Source organism: Pagrus pagrus (genome assembly GCF_965226575.1).
Source record: "Pagrus pagrus genome assembly, chromosome: 19".
NCBI lineage: Eukaryota > Metazoa > Chordata > Actinopteri > Spariformes > Sparidae > Pagrus > Pagrus pagrus.
The window spans coordinates 11,323,040-11,338,734 of NC_140203.1; the positions used below are offsets into that span (position 1 = coordinate 11,323,040).

Genomic DNA, 15,695 nt, shown 5'->3' on the forward strand with positions numbered 1-15,695 from the left:
GTCTGGTGATTGTTCAACAAGTTAAGGGGCAGGACAAGAAGTGTTTGTTAGATAAGAAAGAGACTTTGGCAGGAAAGCTAATTGTTGTTCAGAGTCTGTGGTTCTTGTGTAGCAGGCTGCTGTCTGGCTCAGTGTGACCGTCTGCTCTGACATTGACAATGACATTACAGCTTTATGCAAGATTTGAATGGCTGTATTAAAATTAGCTCTACCATGTTCTGCATACCTAATGGTATTGTTATTGTGTCATACTACCTCTTCTCTAGAGCACTTGAAGGTACTCTGCGTGAAACCAATGTGGACGTGACCATTTAAAAATGATGCAACAGTGCTATTTGAAGACGATGTTCCGATAGCGAAGGCCATGCCCTGGTCAAATAAGGAACAAAAGAGGATTTCTGAAGAAATGCTGTTGCCCAGGAAAGAATTTCTATCCTTATGGCGTGCACGATGCCCATGCACGATTGTGTGATGGTGGATCCGAAGCAATCATGGGACCTTTGATTGTACTGTGGAAGATTGTGAGATGTCCCTTGTATGTCCTCTTTCCCAAAAGAGGAAATGAAGAGGCTCTTCAGTCAAACACACTAACACAGCCAGTGAGACACATAGACTGCAATATAAATCCAGCCAGACATACAGATGGATATGCCAGGAGTACAACTAAAGTCCCTCGCCAGATTCACAGAAACAGGCCAGGCCAGAGAAGCAGATGCTGCAGCACAGAAGCTACAATACACTTCCAATCAGATCCCTTGCCAGCAGCTGGCTGGAAAGAGCCAGACAAAGTACCTCCCTGAATTAAGAGAGCTGCTACCACGATGATGACCAAACTTTTTGTCATGCTCAGCTTAATACTTAAATACAACAAACTGATTGAGTGTTGACAGATCAAAAAAATGATTGATGATGAGTTTTTATTCATTTAAAGACGAACAAGCAAATGATATTCCAGGTTCCTATAGTAACCTTTGCTACTCCATTTAAAAGGCATAGACAGGCATACAGAGACAAATATAGACGTTTTACACATTAGGGAACTGAATACCACAGAAAAAAAAGACTATTGATGAAGTCTGAAAACTCCCACTCTCTTGGATGTGGAATCAGTAATCTGTCTACCAGTAATCTAAAGTTGGACACAAGGCAAAGGAAGGAAGAATTTGTTTTAAGATGTTCCAAGAGGTGAAATACAGCAGTCTTTGACAGTATTTTGGTTTCCACTAAACTTACCTTGTCTTGATAGAACTGATCATATAAATGTCAAAGCTTGATAAAGTCAGCATCTAACCTCCACTGGTTGCATGGCAGTGTGAAAGTAAAGATAAGCACAGGGAAAAGAAAAAACGTTCACATGTGGGATGTGGGATTTATTCCTAAGCTATGTGTGACTCCAGAGTTGAGGAACAAATACCGACTGTTGATCATTGTGGCCAGGACCAAATCCAACATCATCTCTTTGTCTTAAGCGTGAGGTTTATTCTGAAGTACAAGCATGCCACTAACCTTCTTGGTCTTGACAGTGGATTGGCAGCAGTCTCCTCCATCGTAGTTACAGAAGGCTCTATTGTTGACCGCATCACAGTAGTTGTCTCCCATGAATGGCTGTACCAGAAAGACAGTGCGTCAATTTGGTTGACAAAGAAGCATTTTGTTGTAGTGGTAGTTTCTTCTGGAGCATTTCAGGGCCCCTCAGTGGTCTCTGGATAAATTTGCTGATGAATCTGATTACATTAAATTTCCCTCATCTTTCAATGTGACTTTTTAAGCCCTTAGTGGGCCTGACCCGTAAATCAAACTGAGGACACCATAAACTATTCACTGCACAAAACACTCCAATAAGGTGATTTATTGGGCTGGCCCTACCCTCTGCACTTAGGTTACCAATAAGGTTATCCAACTGGCCTAAACCAAGTAGATGATATCATCCTTCCATGAAGTGAAATGGAATCCTCTCACGTGCGAATGCACCATTTTTAGAGGTCCACAAGTCCAGATTGTGACCACATGATAGCGTATGTTAAGATTACTGGAAGCAGTAATACATGAGTAAATATGTTAGATTACAAAAAGTTAATGATACTCCTTGATACGCCTACTGGCTTTTGTCTTCGTTCGGACAGAAATCAGCAATCACTCCCGGGTCAAAAGACTCTGCTTAGTCACGGGTGATTATTGGCTACAGCTCCAATCAACAGTGATGGAAACCCGACGCCTGGGTGGACAAGCAAATTTTTGCTGCTTACCCGGTGCAAAGCTATGACACGGGTTGATGATGAGGAGGCTGGCGCATAAATAGTTTTCTATCCGTCTCCATTCAAGCAAAGCTCAAATAGCATTTGATGAGCATTGAGTTTGAGAGAGAGACTTAAGTAACAGATAAAAAAGGTATCCATCGATTGTCACTGGCCTCCATGCCAGTTTTTTCTGGTACGATGGTGACGTCGAATTTTAAGCACCAGAAAAAAACCCAGAAATGCAACCTCGTCCACTTGCAATGACAAGGGGGTCAATCGCCTATTTTTAGCAGGTTCATCCACGTTTAATAAACCCACATATTGGTGCATATTTTGGTGTAAAGTGGCAACAGTCCAAAGTAATTAGTCTGATACCAGATATCCATGGAGCAGCTGCATTTTCAACTGGTTTACAAATGCCTAAATGCTCCTTTAAAAGCTGTAAAATACTACTATATTTCTAACTTCATTCCCACATCTGCTAGCCTTTGGAAAAATAGCTTCCAATCTCAGCCTTGACTGGAAATATGTTTAGACGTATAAATCCAAATATTCTGACAGGAGAATCAGTTTTTACCTACAATGCAGGCTGGCCTGACTGTTTTACTGTTCAAGCATCTGCCAATCAATTGTCTGTCTCGTTTCATTGGCCAAACACAACAAATAAAATTTTACAGCTACAGTTGAAGGTTACTTAGCCTGAGATTCATGTGACTTAAAGCTGCCTGTTTCTTTGTATGAGATGAGCGTGTGCGTGTGTATGATTTGTGTTGTGTTCATGCTTGTATGAACATGTTAACACTATGAAAGTGGAGCATACCGTTGTATTGTGTACTGGGTTGAGCCCTTACCTCACATCCTTTGATGCAGTGGAGCAATTCTGGGTGTGGATACCATTTCAGTCCCATTGTACAGACTATACTCTGAAAGATAAAACACAATTTTACTTAATTAAGAAATGCTGGTGCTATCAATGGTTTGACTTCCTGTTTGTGCAGCATGTGAACAGCATTGCCAAGACGGTGTCCTTTTTAGATGCATTTCATTCCACATGACGCAAACCCTGACAAGTCAAAGCAGACACAAACACAGACACACACACCTACATACACACCTAACACAAGAAACATGGGAGTTATCAAAAAGGTTCAGGTGCTACAATAGAGGCTTTCATAGTGAATCCTTCTTTGATTTACACTGACCTTTTCCCACCTCAGAACAAAGCTGAATAAGTTGATTTTGACAGGATAGAACTTGATAAAAATTGTGTTTTTTCATAACATAAGTCGTGGCCCCAGGAGGGCAAAGAGCTGAGAGCAAGAGAGTTTGAGAGAGAGAGAGAGAGAGAGAGACATAGAGGTTCTCAAATATCTTTGCAGAATGTGTGGAATCCCATCCTGTTCCCCCACTGTGCTTTTCATTGAAATGCAACAGAAAACATTTGTGCTCAGGGGAGGTGGGCAGCTTTTTGTGCCTGCATGGGCAAATGCGAGGTACATGAGACTGCACATGTTCACATGACTCTGTTTGAGCATGTGTACCCTGTGCTGTGTGACTGTGTGTTAGGTGTAGGTAATGTTGTATATATGAGTCTACTCCAGCCAGCAGGTGGAGAAGGGGTTTTGTTTACAGCACGAGTGTGACCCCAGACTAAGATAGTAGCGCATATGATCAAAAGTGCCATCCACAGCAAAAGACTGGCTGACCTTAGATGGGCCATTGCTCAGACCCCCAGTGTCCCAATATCGCACAAAGTTGACGTGCTTTTCTTTTGTTGCCGCAAACTAAGGTATTTTTCATTTCAGTGCTGTCAGCAAATCAATGCAAACAAGAAAGATGGGGGGTTGCAGGTGGAGAGAAAGAACAACATAGCATCTGAGGACAACTGAGAGCTGGCGGGAGTAACTGTTCTACTACTGCGATGTACTACTGCAGAGCAGAATGCAGGCACGTCTGTGGTGTGTGTACGCATGTGTGTTCAGCGCCTGCCAAGATGGTTAGCGCCTGTATGGTGGAAGATTAAGCACATTTTTTGTCTTAGAGGTGAAACTTTTTGCAACTTCTGTACTTTTATTCTCCTTTTCCCATGCTCTGCTATGATGATGTCATCCAGAAACTCCTTCTCTTCCCCTCTCTCTCATTTTCTCTCTCTCTCTCACTCTTTTTTTTCTCCTCTCTCAGCAAGGCCGTAAATCATGATAATCCATGATTGTGGCCTGGCCTCACCCCTCACTTCGTATAGGATCCTCACCCTCTGAAGCCTCCCCGGGGCGCTGATACCACATAAAAATAGATCCCTATCTCAGCGCCACCATAGACGAGGTCATGTCATGTAGAAAATGACTAATTCCACAGCAAGCCCGACAGGGTAATTTTGCTGATAAAGGGGGAGGAGGGTGCTGGGGGCACAGAATCGTTAGAGATAGAGGGACAGGAAAGAGAAGAGGAGGAGGTGGAGGTAGGAGAGCAGGAGAGAATTCTAAGTGGGTCACACTAAGAACGGAAATACAACTAGTTTAAAGGCAATAAATCAACATCACTTATTAAGTTGGGAAACATTACCCTCCAACTCAGCAAAGTAGAACTAGAAAGTGTATATGGGGACATGAATTCTCTTTTAGATACTGTACAAAGAATCCCAGCCAAGGGGAGAAGTATGCTGTGGTGTCCACTCCTACTTACTACACTCCTGCTGTTACTACAACTGCTAGCCATTGTCATGATTGATTTCTTTTTCCAGCACAGCAGTCCACTCCTGTTCTTGTTTCTTAAAACCATTTTGTGACTACCTTGCGCATTTCTTCTATCATACATTTCAACCACATGTGTCAGTTCTGCTTAGCCCCTTATTTCTCCTGTTGCATCTGTTTTTCTCCCGCTAGAATTAAATTGCCAGCATTCTCGAGGTGGACCATAAAAGACCTGCGGTGCCGAAACCTTTTCTCTTGGTGGGCCAAAACTCAAACTTAATGGTGGACCATGGGTCAAAAGCAAACACTTATTATGTCAAGATGCAAAATGGTACTGTAAGGAAGCCCTGAGAGACAAGTGAAAAAAAAAAACTGGTTATCTATTTTCTATTATCTATTAAGTCTGATCTGTGTTTGCTCTCCTGTGTTTGTGACTTAAAATGCTTTGCCAGGGTAATCTTTCAAAGTTCCTTAATTTTTTTTTCACTTGCCTCTCAGGACTTGCATAGCTGCCAAAATTCCCTGGACTGACTGACTTCCTGTTCAGATTATAGAAAATAATGATATTTAGGGATCCTATATATTTTTCCCTTTCCAAAAATAAATCAACATAAAAAGTGATTAATATTGTCTTCTAACAGAAGCTAAAGGGTCATCAAATATGTTGTTTTACCTTGAAATATGGCCAAATATCGCACCAGATTGTCACTATTCATTGTCTTTTCAGTTGCTATCGATCAGGAAGCGTTGAAATGATAAAATATGTCAGATTACGTACGTTTATTGGACTTGCAGCCTGGAACATAGGAATACAACATTTGAGCTTCCCACCCTGAGCATGGTGTCAGGGGAAGATGGCTGCGCCGTGTGAATATGGTCCAATGTGAAAGGTGTAGTGTATGTGCTGGCCCATATATGTGTATGTTTGTGATGAAACTGACTGTCCTTGCATTACGAATATCGACACAGACACTCTGGAAAAATCAATCTTTGAATCTATCGGGGGACAGGTAGTGGCAGAGGAACGGAAATGGCACATGCTTCAGGTCACACTACCACCTAAATCCTCCATTCTAATACACTACCCCCTCTGAGATCTCACCTCTACCCCCTCACCTTTGTGACTTCTCTTATGCTATATACACTGCCCCCTAAACAGTATGGCTACTGGTCTCAATTACCACTGAGCAAAAATCATATCAGTTACACAAATCCATGAAAAACAGATCATTTCATGTCCACGTGGCCCGAGCCACCCCTCTCCCCTCGACATCCACCACAAAAAGCTGCTGACTCAGTGTGACTCCGAAACAAAAACAAAAGGAGTTGTAGGGGGAAAAAATACAGTGAGAAATACAATGTGTTCCTTTACTTGGCTGTCGCTTCTCTTTTCTCCTTCTCCCGTTACAAAACTTGATGCTTCTCAGTAGGATCGTTCTCTGACTGCACAGCTAAGAGGGCATTAAGCTGACAAAAACACTTTAAACAAATTGCACATTATTGGCATTAATCAAGTTAAATGGGGGGAGTAAAATTGGAAGAGTAGGTGTAGTTTAGTACTTTATACCTACTGTGCACACACATACACATTCACATACACACACCATAGCCCTATCCCGTCCTCTTGACCCCACCCACAAGGGCCATAAAAGTCCCAAATGACACCACGGGGGGTGGGGTGCCACTCAAGTGTGAGTGGCACTCCCACAGGGACAAGGTGTACAGTTGTGTGTGTAATGACCTCCCCCACGATCACCTCTAACCTCTGTGTTTTGCTATCTGCCAGTTTAAGCAAACAGCACTTAATCAGTACAGTCTGTAGCTGTGAGGTATATCTAAATCAAATGAGGTCATTACCCAGTCAGAGTCATAGGTTTATTTCAGAAAATTACAGTGATTACTGATGACTAGCCCTTTTGATAAGGCTTTACAACTTGGCCACAGTGGAAGCGGAGGCCACTTGCTTTACAATAATTCTGCAGGAGGCTTTTTTTTCTTGCTTTGTTTTGTTTTTACATTGTGGCTTATTTCTGGTGAAGACAAGTACATGGGAAATTGAATGCTGCAAAAGATGCAATTACTTGTTTCTCAGTGTGAGGACAACACTTATTTCCCCCCCAAAAAATCATATTGAGGACAGGGATGTGAGGGGGCAGCAGCACATTTTCACACTTGCAACTCAAAAATAGAATAAAAATATTTAAGGGTTGCCATGCTTCGAAGACAAACATTTGCACGGCATTGGCCACAAAAGAAAGGCACAAGTCGTCATTTTGCATTATGTGTGATGGAGCCAGGATGTTGACGCTATGCGTGAAATTCCTTACAGGAGAGATGTGGATCGCAGAACTTTGTGAAGTGCGTCTGTCAGAGCTGTGAGGTGGACACAAACACACGGACGAACTTACCTTGACTTTGTGCGGGTTCCTCCAGTGCTCTTTAAGTACACTTTCTACTGTCATGTTGCTAGGGAGGATCACCACGTCGTTGTTACTCTCTCTGCATGTCAGCTCACACTCCTCACCTGTGTGTATGTGTGAACGAGAGAGAAACAGAAAACAATGAAAGTACGGTATGCACAAACTGAGACCAAAGACAAAATGTCATATCCTCACCCCTTCACCCCTTCACTCTTCAGAGATAATGATATTGTGCGATAGTCAAAGTTTCACACAATTGTATGGGCTCTTTGTAACAATTTGCAGCAATTTAGATGTATTAATCTGCTTTTCATTGGCCGTAGGTGAGTAGATTGTAACATGACATGAAAAATGAGACCTTCCTATACCTATACAAGCCTGTGTGTGTATGTGTTAAAGTTGTTTAGAGGACATCTATTATACTTTTGTGTTTTTTCCCTATCTTTCAGTGTTTCATAGGTTCTTATGCTTATAAAAGGTCTTGAAAGTTCACAAGCTCAAAGTCCGCACCAGCAGAATCTTCTCTATCTCACAGAAAGTCAGTAGTCCTGCCTTTAATTCTGTGACTTTGTGACATCACACTACGTCACCATGTCACACATTTGCATAATTTATGCCTAGCGGCTAGTTTATCATGCAAGTATTAATTTAGCACAGCTGCCCTGTTGTTGTTAGCTGTGCTGGCTCAGGTGTGTGCGAGCTGACCAACCAGAGCTGGCTGGGTACTCAGGAGGGGGGGCTTTAAAGAGACAGGAGCTCAAACAGAGCGTTTCAGACAGAGGGGGAATACAGTGCGGCAGAAAATCTGATGTGTTTTTTTAGCATTAGAGCATGCACACCTATTCTAGTGGTAACCCAAAGTAAAATTATGAACCTGTAAATGAGCATAATATGTCTCCTTTAATACTGCTGGACTGTGTGTTGTGAAGGACTCAGGACTCGGACAGTCCAAAGTATGGGACTTCATGCACATTCTCGAGTGCCTCTTCTCACTACCTCTCTCCACTCCACAGAGAGCAACAGTAGCTAACATTAGTTTAATGTGCAACCAAAGTTGCACAGAGCTCCTTTAAGAACAGATTAAAATGACAGTGCAAACTGGAAAAGAATGAGCAATGCATACAATGAAGAACAATAGCTCACTTAAGCTGCTAGTAATACAAAAAATTAAAGATGACATCAGCAGTAAAACATAAACCAGCAAATGTACATATACATACCTATGCCGTGTCCTCGCTTGCATGAGTACTGTAGGCTAAAATGGAGGTTTTGAGGTAGAGAACACTGGCCTTTGCTGTGTGGGCATAGGCGGAACGACCCTGTCCAGTTCCCATCCTTCCTACAGCGGATCACATTGGACCCCGTGCCCTGAAAATAACACATATATTGACTAACAAACAATTATATACACACACACACACCAACACACAAACACTCGCAGGCCAAGGACATTGAGATGGCATCCCGTTGCAAAGGGGGAAATACGATCCAATTTTTATCAGGCATCCAACCCACAACGCCTGAGAGGCAGAACAGATTAAAAGGTGTATACATTTCAAAAGTCTGTGGCAGCAGGACTATTCTGGAAATCAATAGCAATCTAATTAGCATGGCGTCAAATTGAGTAGGGCTAAGGGAGACAGGGAGAGAGACAGGCAGTGAGAAAGAAGCGTTCAGATGGTGGGGGCAGTGTAATATGTATCAGATAAAAGACAGTGAGGATAGTGAGTGTTTTTGTCAAAATATGTTTTTTTACTCATTAATTCTGCATCTTATCATCATCTATTAAGAGTAAATTATACCTAAATGGTATCAGATGAGAATATGTCAGTCTGAAGTAGACAAATACTGCATTTTGGAGGGTCCGGGTGCTAAATATCCAACATATACAAACTAATTCTAACCTTCTAATTTGATTATAAAATTCACTACTTCTATGCCGTGTTGAACCTAAAAAGTATAAACAGTAAGGACACAAAGAGGGGAGAAAAAGAGAGAATGCCTACTCTTTATACACGTGACAAAAAGAAGACAAACATATAGGTAAAGCAAGAATAGAAAGAGAGGAAAGAGATGGACAGACCTGCTTGCATGGAGCGTGCAGCAGCCTCACCGTATGGGCAGAGCCTCCTGCGGCGGCGATAGCAGTATTACCGGCAGGATCAGAGCAGTTGAGTCTGCAGACGCTGTCAAAGCGGAAGCCGTCGGTACAGTGATAGGAGCCGTGGAAGATGGGAGGTGGGGGATCACAAGTCACTGGCTCGCATGCCCCCTCGAGCCAGCTGCCATCCTCCGTGCACTGGCGCTTAAACGCACGCCTAGAAAGAGATGATTAACATTAAGACTTGTGGGTTTTGTGTAACCTTAGTGAGGTTTATATACTGTACTCAGAGTATTTAAATGGAACTAAATCCAGATAATTATTTACCTTTTAGGTTTGTTGGTGACATGGTAGCCTGGCTTGCACTTGTACTTGCACAGAGTGCCCACTTTGAGGCCTGTCTCATTGCAGCGCTTGGTCTGAAGCACAGCGTTGGGTACAGGAGGAGGGGCTGGGCAGCGAAGCTCACAAAGAGCCTCCGGGAAAGACCACAGACCGTCCTCCAGGCAAGTAAGAGTGTTGTTTGTACCTGAGGAGGAGAAGAGGGAGAAAGGGATAGACGACAGAAGAAAAACAAGTGTTTGTCACTGAATTTGACATGAGATCAGATAAAAAAAGAAACTGTGTTGATTGAAGAAGAGAAAAAGAAATGAACTTAACCTCAGGCCAAAACCTTAAACAGTAACATGTACTCATCTGATCTCATGGAGTCTTGAGATAAAGGCCTGAAAAATATGTATCTGTGCATGCACATCAGCACGCTCCGCTAAGCATCTCACCTACGAGCTGGGCAGGTTCACGACACTGAAAGGTGCTCTTCTTGCCGTAGGTGGTGCCCTCAGGGAAGCTGAAATGGGCCGGATGAACATGGTATTTGTCTGGCAGACCACAGTCCACAGGCTCACATGAAACCTGTTTGTTCCACTTCCCATTCGCACATGTTATGGTGACTGAAGAGTCAGACTGGAAAATAAGAAAAGATATCAAGTGAGTGCCAGATAGAGACAGATATACGGATTACAAGCCTGTCCTGAAGTCAGTTTAATGCTTAAGTGTGCATTGACACAAGCATTTATTTGTGCATTGGTATGACAAATTGATGTCCCGCACACATCCTATAAATGTTTACCTCACTAAAAATGCCTACAGCGATTCAGCACTCACTCTCTAATCAGAGTGTAACCTAACAAAGCTCGATCAGGCTTGGTTTACTGTATGTCAGTAAGCCTCGCAGGGTACCCAGCAGCTCAAGTAACTGCTGATAGCGTTTGTAAGGTCAAGTCATGCCACTCAGACAACTGATATCCGACAACTGCACAATCAGCCTTAACACAAAACAGATTGACTTTGGTTGAAGTGTGAAAACTTCTGAGAAGCACACACACACACAGGCAGGGAATCTGGACCACCTAGTGGAATACCAGAAACTGTGGACTATTCTTCTTCTGAGTTTCTGTGTATCATGACACTAAGAAAGCAGTTGTATTCACTGAAAAGTTTAAATTTTGAGAACTCCCTTTTTCTCCCAGCAGAAATTATGGTCAGTTAATGCCATGCAATAAATTTTGCTGTTGGGAAACAGCAGAATGAAGAGAAAAGTGGATTGGTGGCTCTTGCACAAACTAAAATAAGGCACACTGACTTTGCAGACAAGTTGTTGTCATGAGAGAAGTTTATTGTTGTTAAAACTGCTGTCAGTGATATATTTCTTAATTAAAATAGCTCTACAGTAAATCAGTTAAAGAAGGTTTGGTCAGTAACCCATGTTTTTCCTCCCCCCTCTCATGCAGTAAAAGAGGAAAGAAATGTTCTGGTATCCCTGCCCACTTTATCCAATCAGCATAGAGATCTCCATAAAGAGATCTACTTTTTGTCTGTGCAGAGAGCATGACCCCCTGTTGCTGCTACGTCTGGCAATTACAATAGTGGTAATTGCCAGAGTATTTTTCTCACTGCAAAACAGGCAGGAAGTTAGCTAAAACAACAACGCTTACAGCAGTGTTAAGTTAGCTAATGTCATTAAAGCAACTATATGAAAAAAAGATGTAGTTTAAAACATTCAGAAAATAATGCAAAATTATCTCCAGGATGTACGGAAAGACGTGTTTGTATTGTGTTGCAGAGATGTACACTGATGTTAGCATGCTAGCCAGCTAGCAACAGGCCGTTCTGTCTCGTAACACTTCGTATCTCAAGGTGCAATAGTGAGTCACCGTAGTGTCCAGGCCAACAGGAAAAGATGAAGAAATAGTACCGCCTTCAAATGTGCAATATGTAAGAAAGTAGTTGTATATGCATTGCATGTCGACAGAAAAAGTGCCTTTTTCAGTGGAAGCTTCTCACAATTAAGGCAGACTGCCTCACATTATCAGGCCTACAGATGGAATCCTGTGCGAGTGGACCCTTACATGTTGTTGGAATGTGGGAGGAAACTGGAGAACCCAGAGGAAATCCACACATGGGGAGAACATGAAAAATCCACAAGAAACGGACTCAGGCCAGGATTCAAACCCAACAGTAGACCACTCTACTATGACAAACAAAGACAAGCTCAAGTCTTACAGCATGATATAAGAACTTGTATCATAGATTAACATTCCTTCCAGTCCCATTATGGACATATCATAGAGAGCAGTCCTTGATTAGAAACAGCAGCCATTCAGGTTCCTGCTGAAGGAGCCATGACCTAGCAAGGCCTGACTGAGACTTGCCTCATGTCATGCAATAATTGCCTGTGTGCACATGTGTGTTTATGTATGAACTCATGTTTATACACCCAACCATTCCTGATCAAGAGTGATGAGAAGATTGTGCAGAGAATACAGCAAGAAGGACCCGGCATGTGCTGCTATATGAGTTCCCAGAACAGCGATGGTAACCAGAATGTTTCCAAAACATTACGCTTCGAAATGGTAATCTCTTTTTTCTCCTTTTCCAGCAGAAGAATTTCCTGATCGTAAGTCTATTTCCTATTAGAAATAGCTCTGATTCCTGTAAATTATTTGGCTTGTGGTACGATATTTGCAAAGATGAGACCAAAATGAGGAGCCGCTACCTCGTCCAAACCTCAACCGTTTTCATCCTCTTCCATTAAATAGCACCATGTAACACAACAAGAATGCTTAAATTGATAGCCATGCCAAGAAATCTCACAACAAAGCTGTGAGAGCTCAATCATTTTGACTCTTCCTCCACAGAACAAAAAGAAGGGAAACCTGTGTTTGACCACAAGTAACTTTTTTACCCCTGTTTGGGCTAACTCTAATTACACACATCTTTCTAAAGAGCAGCCAAACTTTAAGGCCACACAAGCTGGACTCAGTTAGCATTACATATCTATTGCTTCATAACCTTCTCCCTCTTCTCATGTATTTTCTATCTTTCATCTTGATCCCATTATATGATACTGCATAACAGTATCAGATTCTCTCAAAATAAATAAGCTCCTTTCATATTTGGATATCCAGCAAAGTAGCATATGCATCACATGTGAATGCCTGCTGAAAAATAACTGGGTCTGGGGTTGAATGACTCAACAGTGATGGGAGGTTGTGAGGAAAAGTGTGCGTAGAAGAAATGTGGAAGGATCTATTTAGTGTTAATCCACTGACTGTAAGTACAGGTATGTGCGTACAATTGCGAAATTATGTATTTGTGTGTGTTGTTTTTTACATCCAATCAACCAAGTGTGTGAGTATTGTGTCTAAGCAAATGTGTGGGAATTTTCCTTCCTTTAAAAAATTTACAGCTGACTATTTCTCTTCCAAAAGCGATTTTTACAACCTTTGGCTACTCTGCCTAATGCAAGCCAGACAGACTAACAGACAAATTAATCGACGGACTGACATTGTCTTCCTTCAGCTCAGGGGGTTGCCTTGTCTCATATGGCACACAAACGCATAAGCGCAAATAAAGTATAGTCCTAACACACAGTTGCACATTGATAGACACTGTTATTACAGTATTGCTTAGTAGTGGAATTAAGTGTAATTTATCATTGTCTAGTCCTCATGGAAAAGCCCTTATGAAACCGTTTTGGAGAAAATAATCCGCTTTACTTAGAAGCTTGTCAGCTTCCAGTGAAGAAAAAACCTCTCTGCTTCTAAGTAAATAAAATTCTGGGAGGGTTAGTTCTTCTAAACGATAACCATGTTAGCCTGAACTGAATGGATTTCAAACTAGCTTCTGTTAAAAACCACTAAGTGACTGCTTTATTATGGGTGGAAGAATTATGAGTTTATATTGTGGGAAAATTGTCCAAAAACAGAGCAGCTCTTTTCCCATTGTGAGCGCAACTGAGGGGTCGCACAGGCTTTCTGTCAGCAGACATGGAAACACAGGTAATGGCCTCTTTAGATCTGGCTGTTCTACACATATTGGAATTTTTATTCAATTCCTTCAATCAGGAGCAATGCTAAATACCTGGTACTAGCCATACAAGTGTCAAGTTCTAACTCAGCATGCACAAAGTCTGCAACTTGAGGAGCAACAGGCTGACAAAAACTAGGATTACATTGCAAAGCCTTCACTAAATGAGCAGCAGTTATGTTTAAATTCATAAGGAAACATCTTTAGGTATTATTTATTAAGAGTTTGACAGTCAAACACTCAAGTTATCTGCTTTACCAGAACTGTGTGGGCACTGTTTGAACAGATTTGATGGACTATAGATAGTATTCACACAGTGGTTATTTTCTTCTGACTCAGGGTGTGACGCTCAAATGTAGGGATAATGTAATGCTGCTGTGCTCCACGTTGCAATTAGTATAAACCTGGGAAATCTGACAGATGGTTATCATTTAACTGCATCCAGATTGATCAACAATGGTGAAAATCTTGAGGGACACTGGGCCATATTTCAATGTAAACCAACATATTTGATAATCCATTAGCTAAAGTTAGCATTCAGCCATTTCCTAGCTAACATTATCGTTTGGCTACATCCAGTTGGTTTAACTTGGCCTTCACAAGTTAGTACCAAAGCAGTACCAAAGCAGAAAACCACCCACCAACACATCGGGGTTACTCGGTTGGCTCGGTGGAATAGGGTCTTTTAATGTATCTAAGTGATATTGTATCACTTACCAAGGTGATAATTGTCCTCTACATTAGACCCATCCTTAATACCCACTATGGCACAGCACCTCTGGATCAGGTCCAACTGAGTATTTTTAATACAATGCCTTACATGGGTATCCTTTGTTTGTGGGAGAAAACTGGAGCACCTACAGAAGCACAATGCATGAGAACATCCAGACATCCACATCATCGTTCAAATGAAGACTGGCTTCAGTGTTTCAAGATGGTGCCCAATAATTCCAATCAAAGTTGCTCACTGGGCATGAATACTGAAAACATCTTTAGACATCCATATTCGGGTGCCCATAAAACATGCACATAAAAGCCTTTGTTCGACTGAACTGGCTGACTGCCCACTCTTATGAATACGAGGGAAATAATATGTCGATAAAAACAAATATGGACGATATAAATGTGTGTAAAATTTTTGTCGCAACTTTGTTGAGACCTGAAGAGGGTCTTTAAAGAAAGTGGATAGATATCATATAGTGGGCAGACAATCAGGATTTGATGGACTTGGCTACAATCTATGGTTGACAGTGGTAAAGCATAAAGAGACTGTTAAAGGTAAAGTCGACTTAAAATAAAACAGGCCTTTTCAGTGCCAGCAGTCTGTGTTCCTTAACCACTTCAAAGAGAAAGAGAGATCTGGAAAACAGACAGCAATGAAGCACACATATACAAATCAAGCAAGTGAGGGAAACAGATTTTTTCAGAAGATAGCATTATCTAAGAACATGGTGTTCCCAGAACAAGAGTGTAATTGGCTAATGAAAGGAGACAAGATTGTGCTTCACACTGTACTTTTCAACCTTAGTATGGAGGTGTGTAGGGTGAAAAAAAAGGAAATACATGGATTGAGAGATGTACACTGAGGGGATAAGGAAAATCTGAGGAGAAGTTGTTTTCTATTTTATTATGTTTCACTATTCACTTTACCTTTCCAACTGTCACCCCAACTGAGGGGGAGATGAGAGCATTAATTTGTCCTGCAGTCACAGAGTTCAGTCACTCCACAGCTGTGCTGCTGTTGCAGTCAAAGAAACAACATACTGCTGCCAACAACAAAACCTGCTTCAAAATGTTGTGTTCTTCTCTCAAAACAAAGAAAAGTAGATGTGAAAATGATGGTTTTCAGTGACTGGACAACAAAACAACTTTATTTTTA

The 15,695-nt window shown here is 41.7% G+C and overlaps 1 protein-coding gene across 1 annotated transcript in view; it reads right to left on the minus strand.

Moving 5' to 3' along the window:
• Positions 1 to 15,695, minus strand: part of pappaa (pregnancy-associated plasma protein A, pappalysin 1a) — a gene marked incomplete at its 5' end in the record, with an annotated part of 98,451 nt that overhangs the window by 17,121 nt on the left and 65,635 nt on the right. Inside the window, 7 exons of the mRNA XM_084383238.1 lie at positions 1,507 to 1,605; positions 3,089 to 3,160; positions 7,336 to 7,451; positions 8,568 to 8,715; positions 9,461 to 9,665; positions 9,776 to 9,977; positions 10,228 to 10,411. Coding sequence (XP_084239364.1) covers positions 1,507 to 1,605; positions 3,089 to 3,160; positions 7,336 to 7,451; positions 8,568 to 8,715; positions 9,461 to 9,665; positions 9,776 to 9,977; positions 10,228 to 10,411 — 1,026 coding nt within the window. The remainder of the gene's footprint in view (positions 1 to 1,506; positions 1,606 to 3,088; positions 3,161 to 7,335; positions 7,452 to 8,567; positions 8,716 to 9,460; positions 9,666 to 9,775; positions 9,978 to 10,227; positions 10,412 to 15,695) is intronic.